The sequence below is a fragment of the Alosa alosa genome, chromosome 16, assembly GCF_017589495.1.
Source record: "Alosa alosa isolate M-15738 ecotype Scorff River chromosome 16, AALO_Geno_1.1, whole genome shotgun sequence".
NCBI classification, from domain to species: domain Eukaryota; kingdom Metazoa; phylum Chordata; class Actinopteri; order Clupeiformes; family Clupeidae; genus Alosa; species Alosa alosa.
The window spans coordinates 1,650,761-1,675,435 of NC_063204.1; the positions used below are offsets into that span (position 1 = coordinate 1,650,761).

The 24,675-nt window shown below is 42.1% G+C and overlaps 3 protein-coding genes across 6 annotated transcripts in view; 1 reads left to right on the plus strand and 2 right to left on the minus strand.

Annotated features, from left to right (window-relative positions):
* Positions 1-452: 452 nt before the first annotated feature.
* hhla2b.2 (HERV-H LTR-associating 2b, tandem duplicate 2) lies at positions 453-4,982 on the minus strand. Of its 3 annotated transcripts, XM_048266477.1 has the most exons (7): positions 4,839-4,982; positions 4,585-4,678; positions 3,460-3,780; positions 3,043-3,303; positions 2,295-2,606; positions 1,498-1,602; positions 453-1,062 (listed from the first exon to the last, which is right to left on the minus strand). In XM_048266477.1, exons 2-7 carry the CDS (start codon positions 4,649-4,651, stop codon positions 947-949), a joined length of 1,182 nt encoding a protein of 393 aa, XP_048122434.1. In that variant the 5' UTR covers positions 4,652-4,678; positions 4,839-4,982; the 3' UTR covers positions 453-946. The 3 variants fall into 3 exon arrangements, with proteins under 3 accessions (XP_048122434.1, XP_048122435.1, XP_048122433.1); XM_048266478.1 differs by lacking the exon at positions 4,839-4,982 and having other exon boundaries at positions 3,043-3,195; positions 4,585-4,822; XM_048266476.1 differs by lacking the exon at positions 4,839-4,982 and having other exon boundaries at positions 4,585-4,821.
* Positions 4,983-8,856: 3,874 nt separating this feature from the next.
* hhla2b.1 (HERV-H LTR-associating 2b, tandem duplicate 1) lies at positions 8,857-18,430 on the minus strand. Of its 2 annotated transcripts, XM_048265656.1 has the most exons (8): positions 18,277-18,430; positions 17,399-17,528; positions 13,293-13,592; positions 11,802-12,086; positions 10,636-10,950; positions 10,065-10,175; positions 9,652-9,711; positions 8,857-9,534 (listed from the first exon to the last, which is right to left on the minus strand). In XM_048265656.1, exons 2-8 carry the CDS (start codon positions 17,466-17,468, stop codon positions 9,464-9,466), a joined length of 1,212 nt encoding a protein of 403 aa, XP_048121613.1. In that variant the 5' UTR covers positions 17,469-17,528; positions 18,277-18,430; the 3' UTR covers positions 8,857-9,463. The 2 variants fall into 2 exon arrangements, with proteins under 2 accessions (XP_048121613.1, XP_048121614.1); XM_048265657.1 differs by lacking the exons at positions 8,857-9,534; positions 9,652-9,711 and having other exon boundaries at positions 10,151-10,234.
* Positions 18,431-23,579: 5,149 nt separating this feature from the next.
* LOC125309011 (gamma-aminobutyric acid receptor subunit rho-3) overlaps positions 23,580-24,675 on the plus strand; it is a 14,834-nt gene continuing 13,738 nt past the window's right edge. Inside the window, exon 1 of the mRNA XM_048265655.1 lies at positions 23,580-23,707. Within this exon, the coding sequence (XP_048121612.1) occupies positions 23,580-23,707 (128 nt within the window). The remainder of the gene's footprint in view (positions 23,708-24,675) is intronic.

Below are 24,675 nucleotides of genomic sequence, written 5' to 3' on the forward strand. Positions count from 1 at the left end.
TCCAGCTTCAGCCCTAATAAAATGACTGATTCAACTCACCAGTATGAGACTCAGGTGACTTCCTGCTCTACCCAGTAATCAGTAGGGGTTAAGTCACTGAGAGACCTCAGACCTATTAGACCTGCCTCAGACGAGTCCAGGAAGTGACGTCAATTCCGGAAAATAAGTACATAATTTACTGTATATTTATATACAGTTTATTTATACAACATATTTATAACTGTATACAAGTTATCATTATATCACACCACATAGCCTAGTTTTCTGTAGGCTAGGCTACTGTGTGACGTGGCTTTAGGCTACAGCATATAAATCAACAATAGGCTATCAACACATTTGCAGTATCACTGTTGCAGAAATCACATACAAGAAGGCATCCTCTTGATTGTTTGTACATTTTTGCACATTCCAACATAAGGAAGCAGCATGAGGAAACTTGTCGTTTTTCTGCCTTATTTTCTAACTAATTTTACGAGTCTGCAGTATCACTGAGTACAGCTGTTACAAGAGGGTCTGGCGTCCCTTTATTATGATGCACTTCCTGCGACGCGGTCATTCATCTCTAAATGACTTAACTCCCTCTCCCAGTAATGCAGTGTACCCAGACCTGCTAACTGTTGTGAATGTACAAATAGCTCACAGAAATGGTCACTATATCCTCCCTCATCTCCATACAATAACTATTTTTTGTACAGCTCAGGTCCTTATATTATATTGCATATTGTACAATCCTTCATTTTGTTCCAGTTCCAAAAACTAAACAAAAAGTCTCAAAGTCTCCTGCTGAGATGTACAGTATAGGCCTATACTGTTTCTCTCAGACAGGCGGTCTCTTGATGGTGCTCACCTGGCAGTTCTGGTTGGTTTTGGATGTTCTGCTTTGTTCTGGATATACGACTTGATGTTCTGGTTTTAAACACATTACTATTTCCTGTTATTCTCAGATTTATTGTCCATTTGTCAGTTTTTGTGACTCTGCATTGCCAGTTTCAGATGACGGCTTATCTGTCTGTAGCTCACATGCTGTATTGTCGTTTTCAGATGTAAAAGCTGTAGCTGTAGCTGTAAAAAAACACAAACTAAATCATTTCAAGAACAATGACAATAACAGCAGCAACAACAACAACTATGACAAAACAAGAAGAGAAAAAATGGAAAAAAGTGGAACATTTGGGTGTTTTAATGTTATTGACACACTGTTAGTCAGAGACCTTGCCCTCTGCAGTAGCCTAAATATCTGAAGTATTCTAGGTTAGACAGAGACCTTGCCCTCTGCAATGAAGACCTGAGGTGTTTAGGGACTACACTTAACTAGAATGATTGTTTTTTGCAGTAGCAGTAGCCATTTTCCTTACAGTGCATAACCCAATCCTTGGCTCAAATATTGAGAAAATCTCTGTCCCAGATAATGTGCTAAATGTCATAAATAGTAGTGGATAGTATAATAATAATAAATAAAAATAATAATAATAATACAAACACAACAACAAAACTCACCATCACATATTTTTTTTTTGACAACTATGCCTACAAGGCCAACAATTATTATTACTACCACAGCAACAGGTACAGCTATTGCAGCTGGGTGAGGACCTCCAGGGCCTGAAAGAGAAATAGAAAGGTAAGAATTATCCTGGGTAAACATAGCAACATAGGGTTAACATTAGTTCAGTGCATTCCTCATGCCTCAAGGCTTTTTTCTCTTTTGCACATTTGTCAAGAACCTCATGAGGTATAAGCAGACCACATTATGAATTCTAGGATTTAAAGGTATCCAAGTCTCCCCCACCCCCACCCCCGCGGCGCCACCTACAGTTGTGGAGTACTTAGTTATTTGTGTTCCTTTGTTTACAAATCGCCAAAGATCATCTCCTGAGAGCCATGTCATCTGATGAGGTAATATTACATGATTTCATACAAATAGTTGGCTATTGCACAATTGTCTTAAATCAACTTGTGATTCTCCTGCTTAGGGGACAGTGAACAGTGGACAGTGTTACAAGGCTGGTTCTTCATAGACGGGTAGGATTGTCCCTATTACAAGTCAATCTACCATCAAAATGACTTTGAAGATGCATATTAAGGTAAAAAAAACTTAAATAGGATGCCTTTAAATGAGTCAGTGAATACAGGCCGAATTTGAGTGCTTCAGTACTGTTTACAACCACAGAAATTCCAAAAGATATTCGTCTGCACCCTAACAAACCATATCAACCACAGCACACACACACAGTTCTGATTTAGGTTGTGTGGATATCAGCCCATACTGGAGGCCTGATGGCAGCTGATTTTACCTCTTTCAGACTGCAGAAAGACTTCTGTTTCTTCTAAGTGTCTGAACTTGGTTGTAACAACTTCACAGCTGTATCTCCCACTCAAAGTGTTGTCATTCAGGTTGTGAAGTGTGATTGCTGTTTCTTTGTCTGTATACTTCACATGGCCTTTCCACGGGCAGTACGCTTCACTCTGAGACGTGCGACTGTCAAAGGTGAGGACCTTTGCGTTCCCATCGAAAAGCCAGGTTAGTGTGAAGTCCTTGAGGTTTGCATTTGCCCCTGGGACACTGCAGGGAATGATCAAATCCTCACCTTCCTTAGCACTAAGGCCTGCAGTAAATAACAAATCTCAAATCAGTAACTCCCCCCTCTCACCCCCAGTCACCAATACATCTACTATCAGGACATACAGTATATGGGTATAACTTGATATGCATATGGTGAGATAGATACATTCATGCAATTTCATAAATGTGCTTGGGGAGGTGCAGCAGTGGTTCTTGGGTTGATAAAGCATGGGCAAGTGTAACTCTCTCTAAAGGCCATTCCACATCTTCACTGAAGAATTCCACATTGTCCTTCAGAAATATCACTGTAACTTGTTTTCAAGGACTGTTCCCTCTCTTTACATAGAAGGCCACAAAAAGACTAATAGTTTTTATGTGCAAGACTGGCTTTAAATTCTTTGTCAAAGCAACATAAATAACACATATAGTGGTTAGTCTTAGTATGGTCTTGAGATTAAATGAATCAAGGTGACACGTACTCTGCTGTTTTAGTGAAGATGTCTGGGTGGTCTGCCCTGCTGTAACAGTGCAGATATAAGTGCTGTTGGACGTCTTCTTCACACTGCTGGTTATTGAGAACAAGCCCTGGGCGTTTGATTGTGTCTCTGCCGTCTCTGGTTGTATCTGTGTATCTGAGGGTGGGTCAGTAGACCAGACGAGGGTGGGAGTCGGGTAGAGGCCCTCAGAACTGCACGTCAGTGTGTCAGTGACCAATGTTATATCCACTGACTTGAATGGACCTATAGAATTTTTTTTATATTTAAACATGGCAATAATGCTAACGCTGACTTTTATTAGCCATGAATCTAAAATAAAACTTTACAATACAACTAAGATCATTTGTAAATATGTGTGATATACATATAATGTACAGATATGTAGGAAAAGTGAAATACCTTCCACTTCTACTTTCACAAATTGCTCGTCATTCCCCTTCGTGGTGCTGGTGTAACACTTGTACCTGCCCTGATCTTCTATCTTGACGTCAGTTAATGAGAGTGATGCATTTCCAGGAGATATCAGATCTGTAAATAGTGAAGTCCTTCCTCTATACCTTGAGTCCTGGTAAAATGGTTGGTCCTTTCCTAGATAATAACTATGAACTGGATTGTCATTGTTTTTAGCTTGGTACCAGTGAATCACTACATCCCCTCCATGGGGTTCAATGGTGCAGGGAAGCATGCAACGTTTAGAGATGACACAGGTGACTTGAGCATCTAGAGGGGAGGGGAGGATAAAATGTCCAGTTTAGAGATATAGTGACATTAATTCAGGTACCAAGAGACCACATTTCATCCATGTCATCCAGCTATTATCTGATACTCAACAGGTGGCTATGCTGCCATTTGTCATTCATACAAGTCACTGATAGCTAAAACACAGAGGAGACCCTCATGACCTTCACTGCTGGTTAAAACACTAAGGAGGACACCTTCATGTGTTCATGTAAATGTATTACCCAGAGTATTGTGCACCTTGAAAAACTTTGTTGAAAAGAAAACTGTGAATGAAAGCTTGTTCATCTCCCTACAGTTTACTTGCATATTTCTTAGTGAGCAAACCTGAAAGGTTAGAGATAGCAATTGTTGTCACACTCAAAAGGAATCTGGTCAGGCAAGTGCCTGGCATAAGGAAATGAAAGAAACACAAACTCATGCTGAGTGACCAATAGAGGTAAATAGTTTACTTATTGGACCTGTTTAGTTCAAAGTTCAAGGTTCCAAGGTGCACTGGAAGTCTAGCACACTGGTGGGCCTTTTATCAACACATTTATTTTGTGTTTTCTTTTTTTAATTCACTATATGCGTTGAATGAAAGTTAAATGTTCTGTTCAATCATATATTTGTTTTTAATCATTAAGGGAAATAAATTAACTGAAATGATTTGAAAGCCTGAAAATAAAGCAAGAAACCATTTACCACCGAGGATAAGGATTTAGCAGAATTAGATAGTGAATATAGAAAACATGGACTGTAAGAAAACATATTGGACTGTTAAATCTGTACACTTTGGTTACTTACTTTGTCCTTCTGTGATTTTCAGAATCCAGAGCAGTACAACCAGGATCAATTCATATGTCCAAGCCATATAGTCCTCCCTTATCTTTTACTGTTTCTTGAACAAAACAAAAACAATCACTACTAGTCATTTTTCAATGAAGAATATTCCACATATCATTGCCAATCAATGCCATGACTGAATACCATGAACATTCCAACCTGCACACCTACACTCTATCAGGAAAGGCAGGACTGAGTCACAAGTAACACCTCACCCTTTTTTCACTGTGCAGCGATTGGCTCAAAGTACAGTCTGCTGCAGTAATTTTTACATGGGACATCAAACCGGTCACCAATTCCACTAAATCACCAGGGCACATTTTTGTGGTTTGTTAAAGCTGCAGTTGACAAGTCTGACAGATTAAGGGGACTTGAATTTTGAATGTTTACAACTCTCATGCCCCTCCCCCACTACCACCGAGCACCCTCTCATCGAGTTTGTGCTCGTCAGTAAGCACAAGACTGCACCAGACTGTGATTGACAGTCAGATCTCAAACAGCCCTGCTCTGATTGGACCAGAAGAACCAGGAGCTGTGGATTTTTGCAAAACAAATAACAGGCTCTAGGTGGAGGTAGAAGTGCGGGTTTTTTTTTCTAAAACCGGCTGATTTATCTTGTTCTGTCGGAGCATACTGTAGTGTCGGTTTCAGTGAATATGATCAAAAAAATCTTGCCAACTGCAGCTTTAAAGAGCCGCTTTAACCCAGCCCATCAAGACTTGTACTGTATGTGGTGTAGCTCCACCTAGTGAAAGACGTAAAAGCAAAAATGTGCCACTAATTTTGACATGTAAGATCACCATTACAACTTTTGGATGAGCGCTACAACTCCCCCATCTACAGGCCGATGGATAGAAAGACAAAGCACAAGCAGGGCTTATACACACACACACACTGGGCTGTTTCCAACTTTTTCCAGCAGGAACTTGAGAGTAGTTTTTAAGAGGTTTCACACCTTTGTGCACTGCAGAGACCACCCCTGTATGATCCCTTTCAGGAACTTTTACAGGGGTGAAATACAGTAAGTCCTGCTAAGGCAGGGGTCTCAAACTCAAATGAGCTGGGGGCCATTATTTCTGAAAATGCAATGCCCCCCACACACAAAATACTAACACAAAACTGCAAACAGAAAGGGCAAGTCTTTTTATCTCTTTTTAGACACCTGTGCCAGCAACCTTAGCTTATAAATAAAATAATGATAAAATAAATATTAATACAAATTATAAAACAAAAAAAAACATAAAAACAGGTATGTGTGTGTTTCACACCAAACAAAAATATTTTCCTCTCATAACTTAACTTAACATAACTTTAATCCTTTAGGCACCAGGGTTAAGAAAACAACACCATTGGATTTGTATATCAACATTTCAAAAGGCTATGGCTTGAAAATGGTCAGAGATAAAGTTGTACTGTAAATGTAAAAATCTTTGAGTATAATCAAAAGTTTGTGGAGGGGGTAAATTTACCCATCTAATCTGCCACTGGATGGTAAGCACCTCAAATGATGCACCTTTCAGTAAATACTGGATGTTGAACATTTGAGCAGGTTTACTTTCTTTTTTGGCATATTACCCACATAACAAATTAACAGGAAAACAGTAGGCCTAAGATGCAAACCAACAATAGTAAACTATTACTATAACCACAAACCGTTATTATAGGCCTATCGATCATAATCTCCAAAAGGCAGATATTCTCCTTCAGAATTTGAATAGGTGAATAACACCTTGCTTTTTTTCAACATTTGGTGTAGGCCTATATTTCTGCTTCAATTTGTGCAAATCTATGGCCTGCATCGTTTCCGCGTCATTTCAAACAAATGCACGTCTTTGTTTCTCGTGTGTAGGCTAATACTGTACAAGTATTTCCTGAAAACTTTGTGCAGCGAATTTGGGCTTGAATCAAAGCTCTGGATGTCTAGCAACTAGAGGACGGGAGTATCTATCGTCTATTTTAATCAGTGCTATTGTTTGTTGCAATTAAAAATACCCTCAAGGGCCGACTTACATTATTATTTTGACATTAGGTTGCGGGCCGGAATTGGGCCGGACGTTTGAGACCCCTGTGCTAAGGGGTAGATACTTTTGAGCAGCACTGAAACTACTGGGTGACCCCTGCCGTGGCTTGAGACGTAATTAAGGCATGAACGAGGTGTGAGTCAACAAGCATCATTTTTTTTTAAACCCTGCAAGGCAGAGGTTAGACGGCTGAAAGATTCCTGTTCTGTACATGTCCCCATTTTTACTTGGGTAGTGTGCTGAGTTTCTATAGTAGAAATCTGGCTGGCACAGGCACATAAACATGAACACGCATACACACACGCACGCACGTGCACGCACGCACACACACACACACACACACACACACACACACACACACACACACACACACACACACACACACAAGTAGTGCATATCTGTAACATATAGAGAGAGAAGGTCTGCACACTGTATGTGAGCTCCAAAAATACTCCATTGAAGTCTAAAAAGGCTGAAAGAGTAGACTTAAGTAAAGTATATTTTTTAGACTTAAATAAAGTACTGTATATTTTACAGATTTAAATAAAGTATATTTTTTGAGCTGTGTGCAGACCTTCTCCCTCTATCTCTCTGACACACTTTGTCTGGCACCTGTAAAAACATATTTTGATGTGCATGTGCGCACCATTTATAGTCAAAGTGAAATTAACTTCACCGTGGTCTCATAGTCAATAACCAAACAGTTCTACACAGTTAATTACTTTCACTACTAACTGACAAGGGGTTACTATCGATAACATAGCCTGAAAAAAGCAACACTTACCCCAATAATGTTTAAATGACTGAATAAAAATCATAAGGATATTTATCCTGCAGAGGAGTTGCTGCTTACATCTCGTGACAGTACACGTGCACGATTGGGCCTGTCATGTTGAAGTGTGTGTGTGTGTGTGTGTGTGTGTGTGTGTGTGTGTGTGTGTGTGTGTGTGTGTGTGTGTTTTCTGTAGATGAGAGATGGTTCTGTGCTCACACTAGAGTTGTTCTTATCTTTGAAGGACATGTCTTAGACCTCGGCACACAGACACGACTGCGTCACTGTCTGACTCCCACTCATAACAGTAACTTTACACAAAAATCAGCCTTGGTTTTGTGTCTCAGAAAAGAAACTGGCTTTTCTGTAAGTAATTATTATTTTGTAAGGTTACTGTATGGACTCAAAATAGTCTCAAATGTTTTGTACGTGTGTATCAGGTTCTCAAACTGTAGAAATGATTTGTAACTGTAAAATGATTTGTACAAGTAAATGTCCATATTACAAATATGGATTTGTGGAGGAGTTCAAAGGCGAGTGCAGATGCATATGGCTATACTCTGCTAGTCACAAATAGGTTTTAGTAAAGCAAGGTTTAGTGAAATCCCTGCTACATATGGTCTTGCGTGCACGCAGATTCCTTCAAATGCGCCGCTGACTATCAAAATACCTGCACTGTTTTAAGTTGCGCTGCTTGCTGTTAAAGGGAATGACAGATGTCATTCTCATTGTTTTAAAGGATGTTACACCCAAAACACACCCATGACTGATTAAGAAACATACTGTAAGAACAACCCTTTTGCGCCAGAGCCCAGCGTTTGATCGATAAACTTTGCCCCTCTGACCATCAGTTTCTAATCGCCAAAATAGGGCCCGACGTGTGTTCTACCTCTGGCATATTTAGTAATAGTTAGTATGGGCAGTTTGGTGCCATCTAGTGGTTCATTCTGATGTTCTGATGTGTTATGACAGCTACTGTATTTTTGATTTATGACAGCCATTGCAACCAGGACAACCATCTTTGAGCAGCAGCACATTTCATATGCACTCTGGGAAATGTCAGAAAAAAATGAATGGATCAGTGATTTTAAAATGAAGTTTGATAGTCATTCAACTTTCTGGGAGAAATAACAAAATGGGAGGGGGCCGGGAGATGACCTTGAAATACGGGAGAAACCAGGGAAAAACATGAGTGTTGGCAGGTATGACACACACACAGACACACATACCCCCACATATACTCCCCATTACCTCCCTGCCTCACACACACACTTACACGCACACACACACACACACACACACCGTTACATCACCCCACACACACACTTACATGCACACACACACACACACACACACACACACACACACACACACACACCACATCACCCTCCCCACATCAGACTTTTTTCACTTTCACAAATATATTCATAAATGTATAGATAGATATAAAGATATTTATCCAAATGTACAGGTATACCGTTATCAAAGTCAGCAAAAAGTACCACAGTTTTCACTCAGTTTTCTTCATAATATCAGTACTTTTCTTTCTTTCATTTTAAAAACACCTATCCTATCAGTTATAGTAACTGAGAGGAAGGCTATGCATTCAGTAATCCAGCAGTACACCTATAAAGACTGTTCTATTACTAGGTGAGTTATTGTATTACTAAAGATCCAAAGGCCACAGGTGAGTTATTGTACAGTATTACTACAGATCCAAAGGCCACAGGTGAGTTACTCTCGGAGCTGCACACACACACGCTTCCACTGGCTCCTGCCCAGTCCTTCATGCCTCAGGGAGGTCAGTGTGATGTTTGGAGTCTTTTTGACCATGTCTTTGTGTACCATTACCACACTATTGTTTTATTGTTTGTCCATCATGGCATTGACTGTAGACACAGTCTTGTAGTTGGACCAGTTGATGTCGGTTTAGATAGTAGCAGTATCTTCATCTCTCAGAACAACACTGTCAAGTTGGGCTATGTGTGGCCATCACTCTGGTGGTCAGTTAGGCTATGTGTGGCCATCACACTGGTGGTCAGTTGGGCTATGTGTGGCCATCACACTGGTGGTCTGCCAAATGAAAGTTCTCAGATGAAATCTCAGTGTCTGTTTTATCTGAAACAAAGCAAACAGACACCACAAGAGTCATCATTTGTACAGCACACATGTTGTGAGGATTTATTCATTCAGAGCAATTGTTGGATGGATGCTGCCCCCCCCCCCACAGTGTACCTTGTATGGGCTGCATCACAGTGGCCTCCTCCATCCTCTTCTCCGACTGAGAGCAATCAGCTGATCAAGGCACACAAAAGTCATGATTAGTGTGTTTGAAAACAGTGTATTTGCTTATGCAGTTTTATTCACAGTACACATCATGCAAAAATGTTCTGTTTGTTGAATATTGCAACATGCAAAACCAAAAATGTAGATGTGTATTATATCATTAGATTTGTAGTGAGAAGTTTAGAAGATAGAAATGTTATTATGTTATATATAATGAGAAGTTATAAGATAGTTTATGTTATTATGTTATATATAATGAGAAGTTTAGAAGATAGTTTATGTTATTATGTTATATATAATGAGAAGTTTATACGATAGTTTATGTTATTGAGAAGTTTATAAGATAGTTTATGTTATTAAACCTCTGAGCTTCAGGATCCCAATGACAGCTGCCATTGTAATGGCTAGCACAGCTACAACCACAGCAGCTATCCACCACGAGGACGACGCCTGTCCTGCCTCTGCCCTCTCGCCTGGACAAGAAAAGCACTCAGTTTCAAACCAGGATCAAGAGGGCTTGGTGGTCACATGGCTTCAAATAAGAAGGGAGAGGCGTTCACAGATAGAACAATGCATTACTCACTGTACTGTGTTAAGGCCCAGATAAGTATTTTCATCATGCGTCATAACATAAATAAGTAACTTATTAATCATCTCAAAGATTACATTTGTTCAGAGGTGTAAAAGTCCAGTTTCAGAAAGTAAAAGTCAAATGAAGTTTTTTAACTAATCATTGTAAAGATAATATATTCATTTCAATAAAAAACAACATAGATTGTAGAAATATAGACATGATAATAAAGATTACATATGTATGTATGTATATATATATATATATATTAAAGTAGTATATTGACTTTATATTGTTGACTTTAAGTAATGGGCAAAAGTACTCTACCAGTACAGATTTAGTACTCTCGGGGATTGTCTTACTTGTAGTGACATTTACTCTGATGTGGACCACGTGTGTGTTCCGGTGGGCCTTGAAGGAGCAGGTGTAGGTTCCTGAGTGTTCTGAGTTCTGCAGGTTCTGAAGCTTTAGGGATCCGTCCCCAGCCTTCACCCTGAGCCCGTCCAGCTGGGCTCGGCCCGCCCATTCCTGGGCTGTCCACTGGGTGGAGCTGTTGTACGTGAGGATGAGCAAGGGGTGGTCCGCGGGCAGGAAGGACCATGTGAGGGTGAAGTCGCGCAGATCTCCAGGGGCCTTGCAGGGGAGCATGAGGTCACCTCCCTTAATGCTGCTGACCTCTAAAGCAAAAACATCCCAAGGCGGATAAATATGAACAAGGATACAAGGATACAAGGATAGAAGGAAGTTTATCGTCACATGCATATAGTTACTGGAAGTAAGAAATGCAGTGAAATTATGTCTGGTGTCAGCCTATTTGTGCATTAATGGGGGGGGGGGGGGTTAAAAAGTGCTGTAGAAGAGGGGTTTAGTAGATTAAGTGGCAAGGGCTGCATAAGAAAGGTGGGGGAGGATTGGGATTGGGGGGGGGCACCAACAAGGAACAGCTTTGGGAACTGCAATATCAGAGAATTGTCAATCTGTAATATATGCAGATAAATATGAACAGCTTTGGGAACTGCAATATCAGAGAATTGTCAATCTGTAATCTATACAGATAAATATGAACATGCACAGTACTGTATGGCCCCTGAGTGCATTAGCTATGTCAAATACACACTAGGTTTCTATAAAACAGCGTTTCTCAAACTGTGGGTCGCGGAAACATGCCAGGTGGGGCGCGAACTGACGTGAAAAACAGTTATTTTTTTATCTGTAGCCTGGGCCCAGGTAGCACCCGATGCGCAATGGACACACTGTGTTATTCACAGGGAAGCGCTCGTGTCAAGGCAGCTTAGTTAGTCCCGACCTACATGAGATTTTGAACGTTGTTGTGAGAGTGGTGAATTTCATCAAAACCCGGCCCTTAAAAGCGCGTCTATTCTCCGCACTTTGCGAAGAGATGGTAGCTGACCAAAAGGCTGTACTGTTTCACAGCGAGGCAAGATGGCTTTCTGTGTGTGCGTGTGCGTGCGTGCGTGCGTGCGTGTGTGCGTGCGCGTGCGTGCGTGTGTGTGTGTGATAAACACACCTGTCTCTCTCAGAGAGGCCCTCCATGTCTGGGCCCCGTAGGCAGCGGTCACTGTGCAGACGTACGTCACGCTGGACTTCCCCCTCAGCTTCCTCAGCTTGCTCTCCAGCGTGTACAGGCCCTTGGTCGCCCTCTTGTGGGTGGTCTGCCTCAGCGCATCCTTGGCTGTGGGCGGCTGCGTTGACCAGGACAGGCGTGGGGCAGGGTAGACGTTCCGCGTGGCGCACAGCAGCTCCTCGTAGCCGCTCAGCCTGCTCGTCTCCAGGACCAGAGAGCGCATAGGAGCTGATGGGAGAGCAGTGGACATCGACACACACACACACACACACACACACACACACACACACACACATACACAGACACACACACACACACACACACACACAGACACACACACACACACACACAAACACACACACAGAGCCAGAGAGCGCATGGGAGAGCAGCGAACATCGTCACAAGTCTGTCAATCAAAAGACTGAATGCTGTTGGATTCTGGGCAGCCCTTTGTCACAGGTGACAAACACCTTTGACACAGATGATAGCTGCCTGACGGATGCTGCCTATCAGGTTTGACCAGGTAAGTGTCGTAGAAAGCAAATCACTTTCTCAGACTCAATGTGTGAACTTTCATAAATAAAATCATTGCTGTTTTCAGTTTTTTCATCACAAGCAACTTATTCAACTCAACTCTAATCATTGTTACTACATTTTGCAAAGTAATGATAAATATAAATATAAATTAATGATGTAATATGGTATCCAATAAAATTACCTAGAATTAGAGATCAAAAACCCTGTCATACAATTTATGAATGAAGGCCCAAATACAGCCGTGTGCCACATTTACTAGGCTCTATGAAATACTGTAGCAGTAGTAATCACTATGGACCTTCTCCATGTTGTCTCTATGAGATAGATACTGTTGTATTCAATCAAGAGAACTTGCTGATAATCTTTCAGGTAAAGTAGGCTGAGAGGAATATTTCAAATAACACACATATAACTATGTCCTACAACAGATGGAGCTGTAGAGCAGTGTTTTTCAACTAGTGTGCCGTGAGAGATCATCAGGTGTGCTGCAGAAAATTACCCAAATGTCACTCACTGGTCCAGAAAAGCAACTGTTGCATCAAAGAATTTATAACCACATGCTCTCATTGATTGTATGATTGCACTATGTGTGGTATGCAGGCATTGTACAACGGGGGCCCCATATCCAGTATTCACAGAATCATCACATATCCAGTTCATAACAACAATTAAATTAGATATAGTCACCTACAAATGAAACAGAGGGCGCTTGTTTTATTGAGCAGGTCTTGCATAGAAGCCATAATAAGGCCATATCTGTGTACTATTTGAAATTTTAGGCTATGGTATGTTTATTTTTTCTTCACACAGGATGTTAGTGTGCCGTGGGACATTTTAAGTGTCAAAAGTGTGCCGTGGCACAAAAAAGGTTGAAAAACACTGCCGTGGAGAACCTACCCTCCACTCTGACAGTGACAGTGGTGTCTGGCGCCTCCTGCTGGCCTGTCACATGACACCTGTACCTCCCCCTGTCCTGTGGCAGGCAGTGCTGGAGGAGGAGGGAGCCGTTACCAAGGGCAACCTGGTCCTCGAACAGGACCGCCTTGCCAACATAGGTCTGGTCCTGAGGATCGTTTTGGCCGCTGCTCACGAGGAGGCTGTTACCAGGACCGTACCAGCGGACCAGCTCACCCCCCACTGGGGCGAAGACGCAGGGCAGGATGCAGTCTCTGGCGTAGAAACAGGTGACCTGAACATCTGAGGCAGAGAGAGGAGAAATGGGCAACTACGTTTGGTTAGTTAGACACAGACACAGACACACCACAAGCTCTACGTTTGGTTAGTTAGACACAGACACAGATACAGACACACCACAAGCTCTACGTTTGGTTAGTTAGACACAGACACAGACAGACATACCACAAGCTCTACGTTTTGCTTTGGTTGTTAAACTTGAATGAAAATAATGAATTATTACACAGTGTTACATGTTTTGACCACAATCAACCACATGTTCTGTCAAACACAGGGGTGCTTAGCTAAGCAGTCTCCTAGGTCTCTATCTATAAGATGCAATTTGGTGACTTTCTCTGCGAATTACTGTTGTTGCCCCAATCAGTCATCTTGCTTGACTGCTAAATAAAATGTCTAATGACACCCTGCTCATGTTGAAACCTTTTCCCTGGGACATGTCTGAGTCCATCCATCAAAGACCACATTCAACCAACCAGTCCTCTGTAGGACTGGCAGCACTCTGTTTACATAATCTCACACCAGGCCCAATCTGGGCCAAGCATAACATGTCTGTTCTTGTCTGTTTTCCTGCAGTGAAACCCACATCCTGATCAAGCTGATCATTTATAGATGCAGGAGCCACCGCCTCCAACACAAATAGTTAAGATCCCTTTTAATGTTAGGGCCAGTGATGGGCAGTAACGTGTTAGAAGTTACACGTTACTGTAATCCAATTACTTATTTCAAGTAAGGAGTAAAGTAAGGGATTACAATTGCAAAAACAGTAATTAGATTACTTTTACTTTCCTGCAAGCAGCCTGCGTTACTAAAACATGATTTTGCCATAGACAGTAAAAGAATTTGGGATTTTGCCATATGGATTTTGTGAGACTAACTCCTGACAATGATGTAGGCTATAGCTGTGCGATATAGATGTAAACAACAGACACACGTGTGCAAGACATGGAGTGCAGGAGAGAGCGCGAACATGGAGCATTTAATTCATTGCAGTTCAGACATCGCTGTACACTCTTCTGGGAAGAAAAATGTTGTCTACAGCGAAAAATTCCACCTCAAATCTGAGCAAGCACCTAACAAGCCGGCTCAGGAATGTGAAACTCATTGAGACACCCAGATCCCGACATGACGGCTGCAGCAACAGGTGAAAATAGAGGACGTCGCGGGTTCCCTGTAGCCTACTGGCCCGTTATAACAGGAGCCAGGGCATTATAATATTCTGGCTGCATTCACTGTGGAAAATGGGCAAAAATATAATGTGGTCTTTGCCTTTTTGTAATGGGGCTGGTGAGTGTTGAAGTCTTCAATAATTCGTTTCCCTTAAACCAGCCTTTCTCTACTGGGTCGCGGAGACATGCCATAGGGCGCGAAAAACAGGAGTTTTTTTTATTTATTTTTTTATCTGTAGCCTATTCCCAGGTAGCACCCGATGCGCAATGGACGCACTGTGTTATTCATAGGGAAGCGCTCGTGTCAAGGCAGCGTGAGCGCATGTTTGAATCTGCAAGCACGTTCACTAATGAACATTTCTTGAAGCTGGCCTATCTTTGCGATATATTTGGAAAGCTCAATGAGTTAAATCTCCAGTTACAAGGCAAAGACAAGCACCTACCTCACCTAGCAGATAAGATTACTGCATTCACCAAAAAACTTGAGGTATGGGACAGGCGCCTCGATTGCAACAGTATGCCTTAGAGAATCTGAGTGAAATCGCTGAAACGTCTGCTTCGGGGGCCACTCTTGTGATCCCATGTATTAAACAGTAGGCCTACATCATATCCCTGCAAAGTTTATTTCAAAAATATTTCCCAACCAGCAGTGCTCAGTATGACTGGATTATGGATCCATTTAATGCAGCATGTTGGTATTTCATTGAATATATTGTACAATGCTGTAAAATATTGGCCTATGCTTCCTAATATGTTGCTGGAAAACAGAAATATGTGTGTTTAATTTACTATGGCACATAATGTATTTATTTATTATTATATCTGCAGCACCAGCTGATTTTAACTCTGCTGAAGAGGATATATTTAGAACTTGTCATTATTTCAATACATTTGACAATTTTAAGCTTGACCTACCACTTTCTTAGAGCGATGAGGGGCAGGTGGGGCTCGAAAAAAGGCCCCCTTGATCAAAGTGGGGAATGAAAGAAAAAGTTTGAGAACCACTGCCTTAAACTAAGCATTTACATGAAGCACAGTAGCCTATGCCGATTGAAACACATTCCGATCAGGTAGGTGCTACCAGGCTCATATAGGCTATCACTTTTAATTGCAAACAGAAAATGTCTAGCTAGCTGTTTATACCAACTTAATATCATGACTATTGCTAATATAGTGCCACATGTGGAGTTTGTGGACTAGCCATAGGCTTATATTTGAATGGAGCTGATCATTATGAGAGTTGTGTAAATGCTCTTAAAGTGACAGCGCACCCTTTATAAATGAGTTAAACTGCCTCAAATTAGTAGTATTTCTTAAGAAATATTTTAAACTAACAGTTCTGCTTTGGGCACCAAAATAGCCAGCAGCGGCACTGCACACACACAGTTCAAACACATACTCTTCTTGACAATAGAACAGCCTAAATGTGGCATGCAACAGCATTTTCTGTTTTGGTAAATGCATTACTCCTCTCTGCACTGCAACTGTTAAAAGATGTAAATGTTAATAGAGACTTTGGTTTTAATTTTTTTTTTTGCTGTATTTTATTTACATCTATTCGAATGAAGGAGTATACACACCAAAAAAAAGCAAGATTGAAACTAATAAAACCAAGTTTTAAAAAAGCCGTATTCAGGTTGTGTATAGCTAGTGTGTTTTTGTAAAGTAACTAAGTAAAGTAATTAGTAAAGTAACTAATTACTTTTGAAAATAAGTAATCAGTAAAGTAACTAGATTACTTTCTTGGATAAGTAATCAGTAATCAGTAACTAATTACTTTTTCCAAGTAACTTGACCAACACTGGTTAGGGCTTACCATATAAGACATGGATGGCAGGCACTGGCCTTCTATGCACATGTTCTAGTTTGAACTGGTGTCGAGCCAATCCATGGACATGTAAGCTGATTTTTGGGGATCTGCACTGAGAACAACTCCACGCTCACAACCAATTTCTCTCTAGCTGATCTGTTGTGAGCTGTTGAGTTCAGAACTGATTTGATTGACAGCATCCTTTTTATTCCTGCTTCTTTGCCTTTTGTGGTGCAGTGACGTGAATGTCTAACAAAAATATGTTTTATGTGTTTATTGCATCCAGTCGCTTGAGATAAGTGACCACTTGTGCCTACACATACAGTACAGTACAGTAGGCAATGAGTGCCAGAGAGTGGCCTTAGTAAATGGTCCCAGTCACAGTGGTCTGTAAACACACACACACACACACACACACAGAGACAGACAGACAGACACACACACACACACACACACACAGAGACAGACAGACAGACAGACACACACACACACATACACACACACACACGCACGCGCACACACACACACACACACACACACACACACACACACACACACACACACACAGAGAAAGAGAGAGTTCTGGCCTCTATTTGACCCTCCACATTAACATGAAACCGTGGTCCTCTCTTTCAGCTTCAAAGTAATCAGATCACATGATATTCATTAAGAGAGCCTCTGGAAGACATCACAGTAAAGCTGACGACTGGTTAGACACAAACCTGACTCAGAGCAACGCATGTCACGCGAAAGCTATTCTATATGTTGGAATGTTGACATAACACACTCTGTCAGTTTCGATTGGTCAGGTAGGAAAAATGCTGTTTCCTCACCTTGAGACTTTGCTTCAGTTTGAATGACAGTCCACAAAAGCGGCAAAGTCCAGATATGTCCTGGAGTCATGCTGTAGCTTCTGTCCTTCAGAGGAACATACAGGTCATCTGGCTTACGGTCCTCATTTGGCTGTATGAAGGGGGTGCATGACAGGTAATTAGAGGCACGCTTCCTCTAAGAAACATGTTACAGTTGAAGGGATCAAAGACTTTTCAGAAGGAAAAACGGATGCCTCCAATAAGCGTAATTAGAAAAGCATGTGGAAACATTCAGTTTAGAAGGACGAAACGAAACATCAGAAGACTTTATAGTCTCTTGTAAATGTTACAAAACATAACATATCCAATATGCTGTTATTCACTTCTATATGTTGCATAAATCATCGATTAATTATCCATTTATGGATCAATGATCAGACCCATGTATCTATTTTGGGCTTTAGTATAAATTAGAGATAGTAAATAGTTTTGCCTTGAAAATACATGATCAATCATGCCAGATATCCATGAACAGATCTCCAGTTTCATCTGTCTTATCTTAAGGATCAGGAAGTACGCTTGGTGAGAACCACAAGCATGAACGCTGTGGGAGTTATTAAACAAACAATTTCTTTCATCTGACTTACCAGACTAATCCCATACCACTATGCTGTGGCAAAGTAGTTATACTTTAGATGACTATCTGATACTCACACACACTAACACAGCTACCAGAACTGGTGGCCAACAACTAAAAAAAAATCTCTAAAAATAATCAGCTGGGTATCAAATTCTCCCTCGTCATCTCTGATAACCCCCCACTATATACCCACCACATACCATACATGTCCACTTAAGGACACCGATATCACTACTTAAAACTGCCATGCAAAACTTACTGTTCATTTCTCCAGCAATGCCCAGTCTTCTCCAGCTCCTAGTGAACAGAGGGACTCAGAGAGCCCAGACAGAGTGGGATAGAGGTGTGTGCACTCTGTGCCATGCCGTCATGGGTGATGACGAGTGGTGTGCTGGTGCTTAATGCTGCGTATGTGTTTCCTGTCTTCTGTTTAGGTTTGTGTACGCATTGTTTCCCACTGAAGGGAGGAGGAGACGCCAGGCGTCAGCTCACGTGTGACTTCACATCACAGACCATTTGAAAGACTTGGACGAGCAGTGACTGGATAGACAGGTTGCTTAGAATATGAACACAATACACACACACACACACACACACACACACACACACACACACACACACACACACACACCACACACACGCATCCATCACACACACACACACACACACACACACACACACACACACACACACACACACACTCACACACACACACACACACACACACACACACTCTTCTGAAGGCTGGTAATTGCGTGCCCCACACACACCTCTTTGCAAAAGGTGGAACCCAAAGCTCACTTGCACATGCTCTCACATGTACCAACACACACGCACCCCCACACACACACACTCCCACACACACACCCACAGTCAACACACACACACACACTCTCTCCCACCCACACACACACGTACATATTTTAATACCTTTATTTGTGTTCACATTTTACAGTAGATTTCATTGAACACAAACAATCTTAGATACCAGCATTGTAAACCCAGTAGCCTATGCCTCTGGTCTCAGTTCATGGGGACAAAAAAAGGCGCCTTCTCCAGATGTGGCGACTGCAAATTATCACAGAAATTGAGCAGAATTTTGCTACAGCCTTTGCTCTTGTCTTAGAGAGACCAGTAATCTGCAACCCCCTGACTACTAGTCTGTGGACATTACCTAGGCTTCCAAATATATACACCAACAGCTTACATTTGTACCCAAGCTGTACAACAATGTCTCTGAGTGGCTGATACTTTAAAAGCTTTGTAAGGTAGGCATCCTCTAGACTGTAGTCAAATGCACAGCCTACTTCAAGAATGGTTACTTCTCTGCTGTCCTCATCAACAGCAACAATATCTGGCTTTTTTGCAGCAACATTTGAAAACACATTATTTCCACTATTACAGAGTTTGAACATGCAAGGTGAGACGCATACATTCTTGTAGATTTTGCATGGTGAAGCATATGAAATTATGTGTTCAACTAGTAAGTCAACAATTCTGTCATGTCTGGCAATGTACATTCCCTTATACACATAGCAGCCATTCAGAACATGAGACAGGGATTCAATAATTATCTGACTATCATGGTGCAAACAGTGGGAAGAGAATGTGTTAGGGTACCAAAGAGAAATATTGAGTCTAGTTGGAAGAACTTGTAATCTGGCTTTGGTTGCAAAAGTCACTATGTCTTCATCTACTGCAGAGTTTTTGAGTATTGAGTGAGAGACAGCATGATCTGCAGTAGGAAGGCAAACAAGCTTTCCCTGTAGTTTTAAACCAATGACAAAATGACAAAACGGTTTCTTTAGTGAGAAAGTGGTTCAGACTGAACACTCATACTACCAGAGACATCATTTTCCAGTCCAAACAGGATGGGGGTTTTGGTGTTCCAAACGCGGAGTGGATATATAATGCAACAAGACTGTCGCACCTCCTTAAAATGCTGAACAATGATGACAACACCGTTAGGGAGCTTGCTAGATCAGCTCTGTTCTTGGACATGAAACGACGCAAAGTCCCCCTGGCAAGAGAAGGTGAGCCAAGCTTCCTGGGCTTCAAAAGAAAATCAAACTTTAAAATGGAGACACACTGTGCTGGTTTTGGGGTCTAGTCAGATTGGCCTGACCTCAATGACCTTTGCGTAAAAGTCGGAGTATCCTTGGACTGGGTGAAACCTGACACAGAAACCATAATCGTTTCTGAGGATTTGATAACTGACAGTTTAACCTCAGTAAGGGCTACTGTTGTGGATACAAGACATCATCTATCACCTGACAATGCACGAAGGTACCTTGTAAAGCTACAACAACAGCGACAGCAACAACACACACAGTCCACACACACACACACACAATTATGCATGTCTGCTCATTTATAAATTCTACATATACAGTATAGTGAAGGTACCTCAAGTTCAAGTTTTATTATTTGTCATATGTATAATTGTCATAGAGATCAACTTTACAATGGAATATGGGTGACAGGAGCCACCCAAGTCATTTCAGACACACACACACACACACACACACACACACACACACACACACACACACACACAGGAGCCACCTAAGTCATTTCAGCATGTGGTTGCTACAGTACACCTGCAGACACATAGGCTCAATGCTCATAGGCTTCCTCCTACACAATGTGTCCTTATCTTTACACACCTTCGTCTCACAGTAAGCGCACATCAATGAACATAGGCTTCCTCCTACACAATGTGTCCTTATCTTTACACACCTTTTCATCAAGTCCACTAGATTGTCCACCCTTCATCAGTATGGCACATTGTGACCTTGAGATTGTGACAGAGGTTACCTGGCAGGCTACCCTTTCTCAGTGATTCAGTGGCCGCACAGCTGCTTTCCCATGGCTGCCTTTGTGTTTGGACGGTACTTTTTGGCTGCATTTGTAGGCTTGGTCTCACCTTCCCTTTGAGTGGCTTTTCCAGTTTAAGGTTCTTTTGTTTCCTCGTACTTCCTCCCTCCCCCTCAGCATCCTTTAAGACTAAATGGAATGAGAAACACAGTCATCTTTCATGAGGAAAGGAGGAATACAGTCATCTCTCATGAGGAAAGGAGGAATACAGTCATCTCTCATGAGGAAAGGAGGAATACAGTCATCTCTCATGAGGAAAGGAGGAATACAGTCATCTTTCATGAGGAAAGGAGAAATACTTTCATGTTTGCTGGCCATGCATGTCTGTTCATGTCTGAGTCAGACGTGTGCGGTTGTGTAAGTGAAGGCTGGGTCAGTGACATCACAACCTCTCAGTGACATCACAACCTCTCCGTGACATGTCTTTTGCGGGGCTTGTGGATTGTGGCACTAAATACATAGCTGCCATCTTTTTTTCTGATGTCATTCTTAACACACTATGTCTGCCATCTGGATCCAAGTCTCACTCTCTTGAGGATTTCTCCATTTTCCCCCACATCCGAACTGCAGAGTGATCTCCATTTTTCTACAGAACAATTTGGTGTCATCGTCACCACCGATCTATAAATAGTAGTTTAACTTTTAGGTCAGTGGTGTAAACAAACTTTTACAGCAGATTATTTTAATTCTGAAATACCAGCAGTACACTGAAAAAGTGAATTGACTGTTTACGTGTGTTAGCTTTGTGCATTTTTGTCCTTCTTCCTTCACGTACTGTGTACTCCCACTCACTAGTTTGAACGTCAGTGTGCTCGTTATGCAATAGCTTTTCTTCCATACTGATAAAAAGTTTCATTGGAGATAACTGACAATATTGGACGAGATGTCCTGTATTCACACTGATAACTGACAATATTGGACGAGATGTCCTGTATTCACACTGATAACTGACAATATTGGACGAAATGTCCTAATGGTGATAACTGACAATATTGGACAAATGTCCTGTAATCATGGTGATAACTGACAATATTGGACGAGATGTCCTGTATTCATGGTGATAACTGACAATATTGGACGAGATGTCCTGTAATCATGGTGATAACTGACGATACTGGACAGGATGTAATTATGCTGGTTAGTGGATGCAGATGCAGAGAAGGTGAAGAGGATTAAGTTTGCGATTCCGCACATCTCACAGCCATACACTTCCAAGACAGCGTTACGCACATCTCACAGCCATACACTTCCAAGACAGCGTTACGCACATCTCACAGCCATACACTTCCAAGACAGCGTTACCGTGTGAATGACACAGTGAAATCAACACATGTGTCACAGTGGGTGTGTGTTGGAATAGGTCAGATTAGCCAGATTAGCGGGAGGGATATGAAACATGAGAGAAATGAGGCCTGTATAGACACAGACCAGCACTTGGGATTAAGGAGATCCTCAGAGATTTGTTGAATTTCAGATGACCCCTTTTCTCTCTAATGTGTATGTTTGTTTGTGTTTGTGTGTGTGTATGTGTGTGAGTGTGTGTGTGTGTGTATGTGTGTGAGTGTGTGTGTGTGTCTGTTTAATAATGATAAGTCTATTTTCTTTACCCCAAAGCATACTCACACTACAGAGTTGTGGGTTGTTATGGTGCCAAAACAGCAGATTGTGTGTGTGTGGTGTGTGTGTGTGTGTGTTTATCTCTGTCTTTGCACATCTGTGTATTGGGTGGCAGCCATAATGTACTTTATGGTATCTCTGTAAGCCCTGCTATTGTAGCGCCCATTTTTATTTTCTTTTACATCCCGATTAGAGACCACCCTCGTCTCCAGTGGGTTACCAAAAGATTTCAGAGGCTGCAGATAAGAGGATTGCACAGGAATTAAAGTCATTGCTTTATCACTGTAAGAATGAATTCATATTGATTTTAATCAGGCGAGGTTGAAGAAGCACCCGCTTGTGAGGGAAAAGTCTGCACACACTCTGGAGAGCTCTCTCTCTCTCGTTCTCTCTCTCTCTCACACACACACACACAAACACACACACACAAACACACACACACACCCAAATAGACAGACATACATGCACACGAGTCCATATGCTCACACATCCCAAACAAAGACAAAGACAGACTCACTCTATCTACACACCTGGAACACACACACACACACACACACACAGAGAGAGAGAGAGAGAGAGAGAGAGAGAGAGAAAACAAATGCACAGATGGACACAAGCTGATGTACAGGAAGATGCATAGAGGGGGCTTATGCACGGCATCACTCACTAACAAGGACACAGCAGAGGACGGAGCGGACGTGTGGAGGGACGCCGAAGCGCACTGACCCGCCACCCCCGTCGCCAGGGCCCGGCTGGCATAAAGCTTACAGCCCAGGAGATCAGAGCCGAGACAGAGACCGAGCGAGCGAGCGAGCGAGAGAGAGAGAGCGAGCCCACAGAGGATGGCTGGAACATACATCTGAGAGGCAGATCTGAGGCTCCTAACCGGACGCACTAGGAAATATCTAGATGACGTACTGGTTTTCCTGCCCACTGAGGATGGCTGGAATATACATCTGAGAGGCAGGTGTCCGAGACTTCTCAGCGGAAGCAATAAGGAATATCTAGATGACGCTTCTGCTTTTACTGCCCCAGGTCTCTGGGAGGGTACCTGTGAGCCCAGGGGCCATGAGGCTGGTGCTGCTGGCCCTCAGGCTCCTCTGCCTGGCCTGGCTGTGGCCGGTCACCCTGCTTAGCAGCCGCAGACGCAACAAGGAGGTGCCTCTGGAAGGGCAGAGCAAGTTAAATTATGGAAGGTGAGGAACTGTGATAAAAAAGCTTTTTCATAGACAAGACAGAACAATTTGGTGTTTTCACATTTGAATCATTTGCCATGTGTTTATACAAAGCCACTCACAATCAACTCACAATTTGTAGTAACTTGCTGGTCTTTGTACTGCCACAAGGCTTTTTTTTTGAGGCTTTTAAACATTTTGATTATTCTACTATGTCTTGTTGAGACATCACTTATTTTACATGTCCCACTTATTGAACTGTATTTAACTTGTTAAATGCTGTCATGTCTTGTGGCTTTACATGCATCACGGTGAAGTCGTCAGGTCTGCAGGTCTGTCATTATGGTCTTGCGACTGTGTTTACATTTGCAGGGTAATGAGGGGACAGTATGTTTGTAAGTCGAGCTGCTCAGACTGAAATTGCCTGTGTCTTTTTATCAGAGGGATTAGGTGTCTGGAAACAGCGCGTAGTGCGGAGAGAGATTCGATTATGAAAATTTGGGGTTCAGGGATGTGAAGAACAGGGTAAATGGGCTGCCGTTGTCTGTGTGTTGTTATGACCAGAGTCCTATCTATAAGGCTCTGGTTATGACCACTGCTGATGGTGATACTATTTCATGACAAACATGACAAATGAAGTGTGTTTTAAAGCAACACGCCCCGTAACATACAACACGCCCCGTAACATACAACACGCCCCGTAACATACAACACGCCCCGTAACATACAACACGCCCCGTAACATACAACACGCCTCGACGCATTTCTTTGTTTTTTTTTTAAACCTTTCACGTGGAAGCTTATGGCGCTGGAAGTTTGAATGATTGGCATGTCTGCTTTTCACCACGGAGCAAAGTCAGAGACAGACGGTGCCTGCGGGAGGGTCTCTCTGTTTAGGCACTCATTACGCCTCATTACCTGCTCAGCTCTCTGCTAGCCCTGGTGCAGATCCGCCCTGCTTTCTGGTGTACTGACGACATTGTAAACTT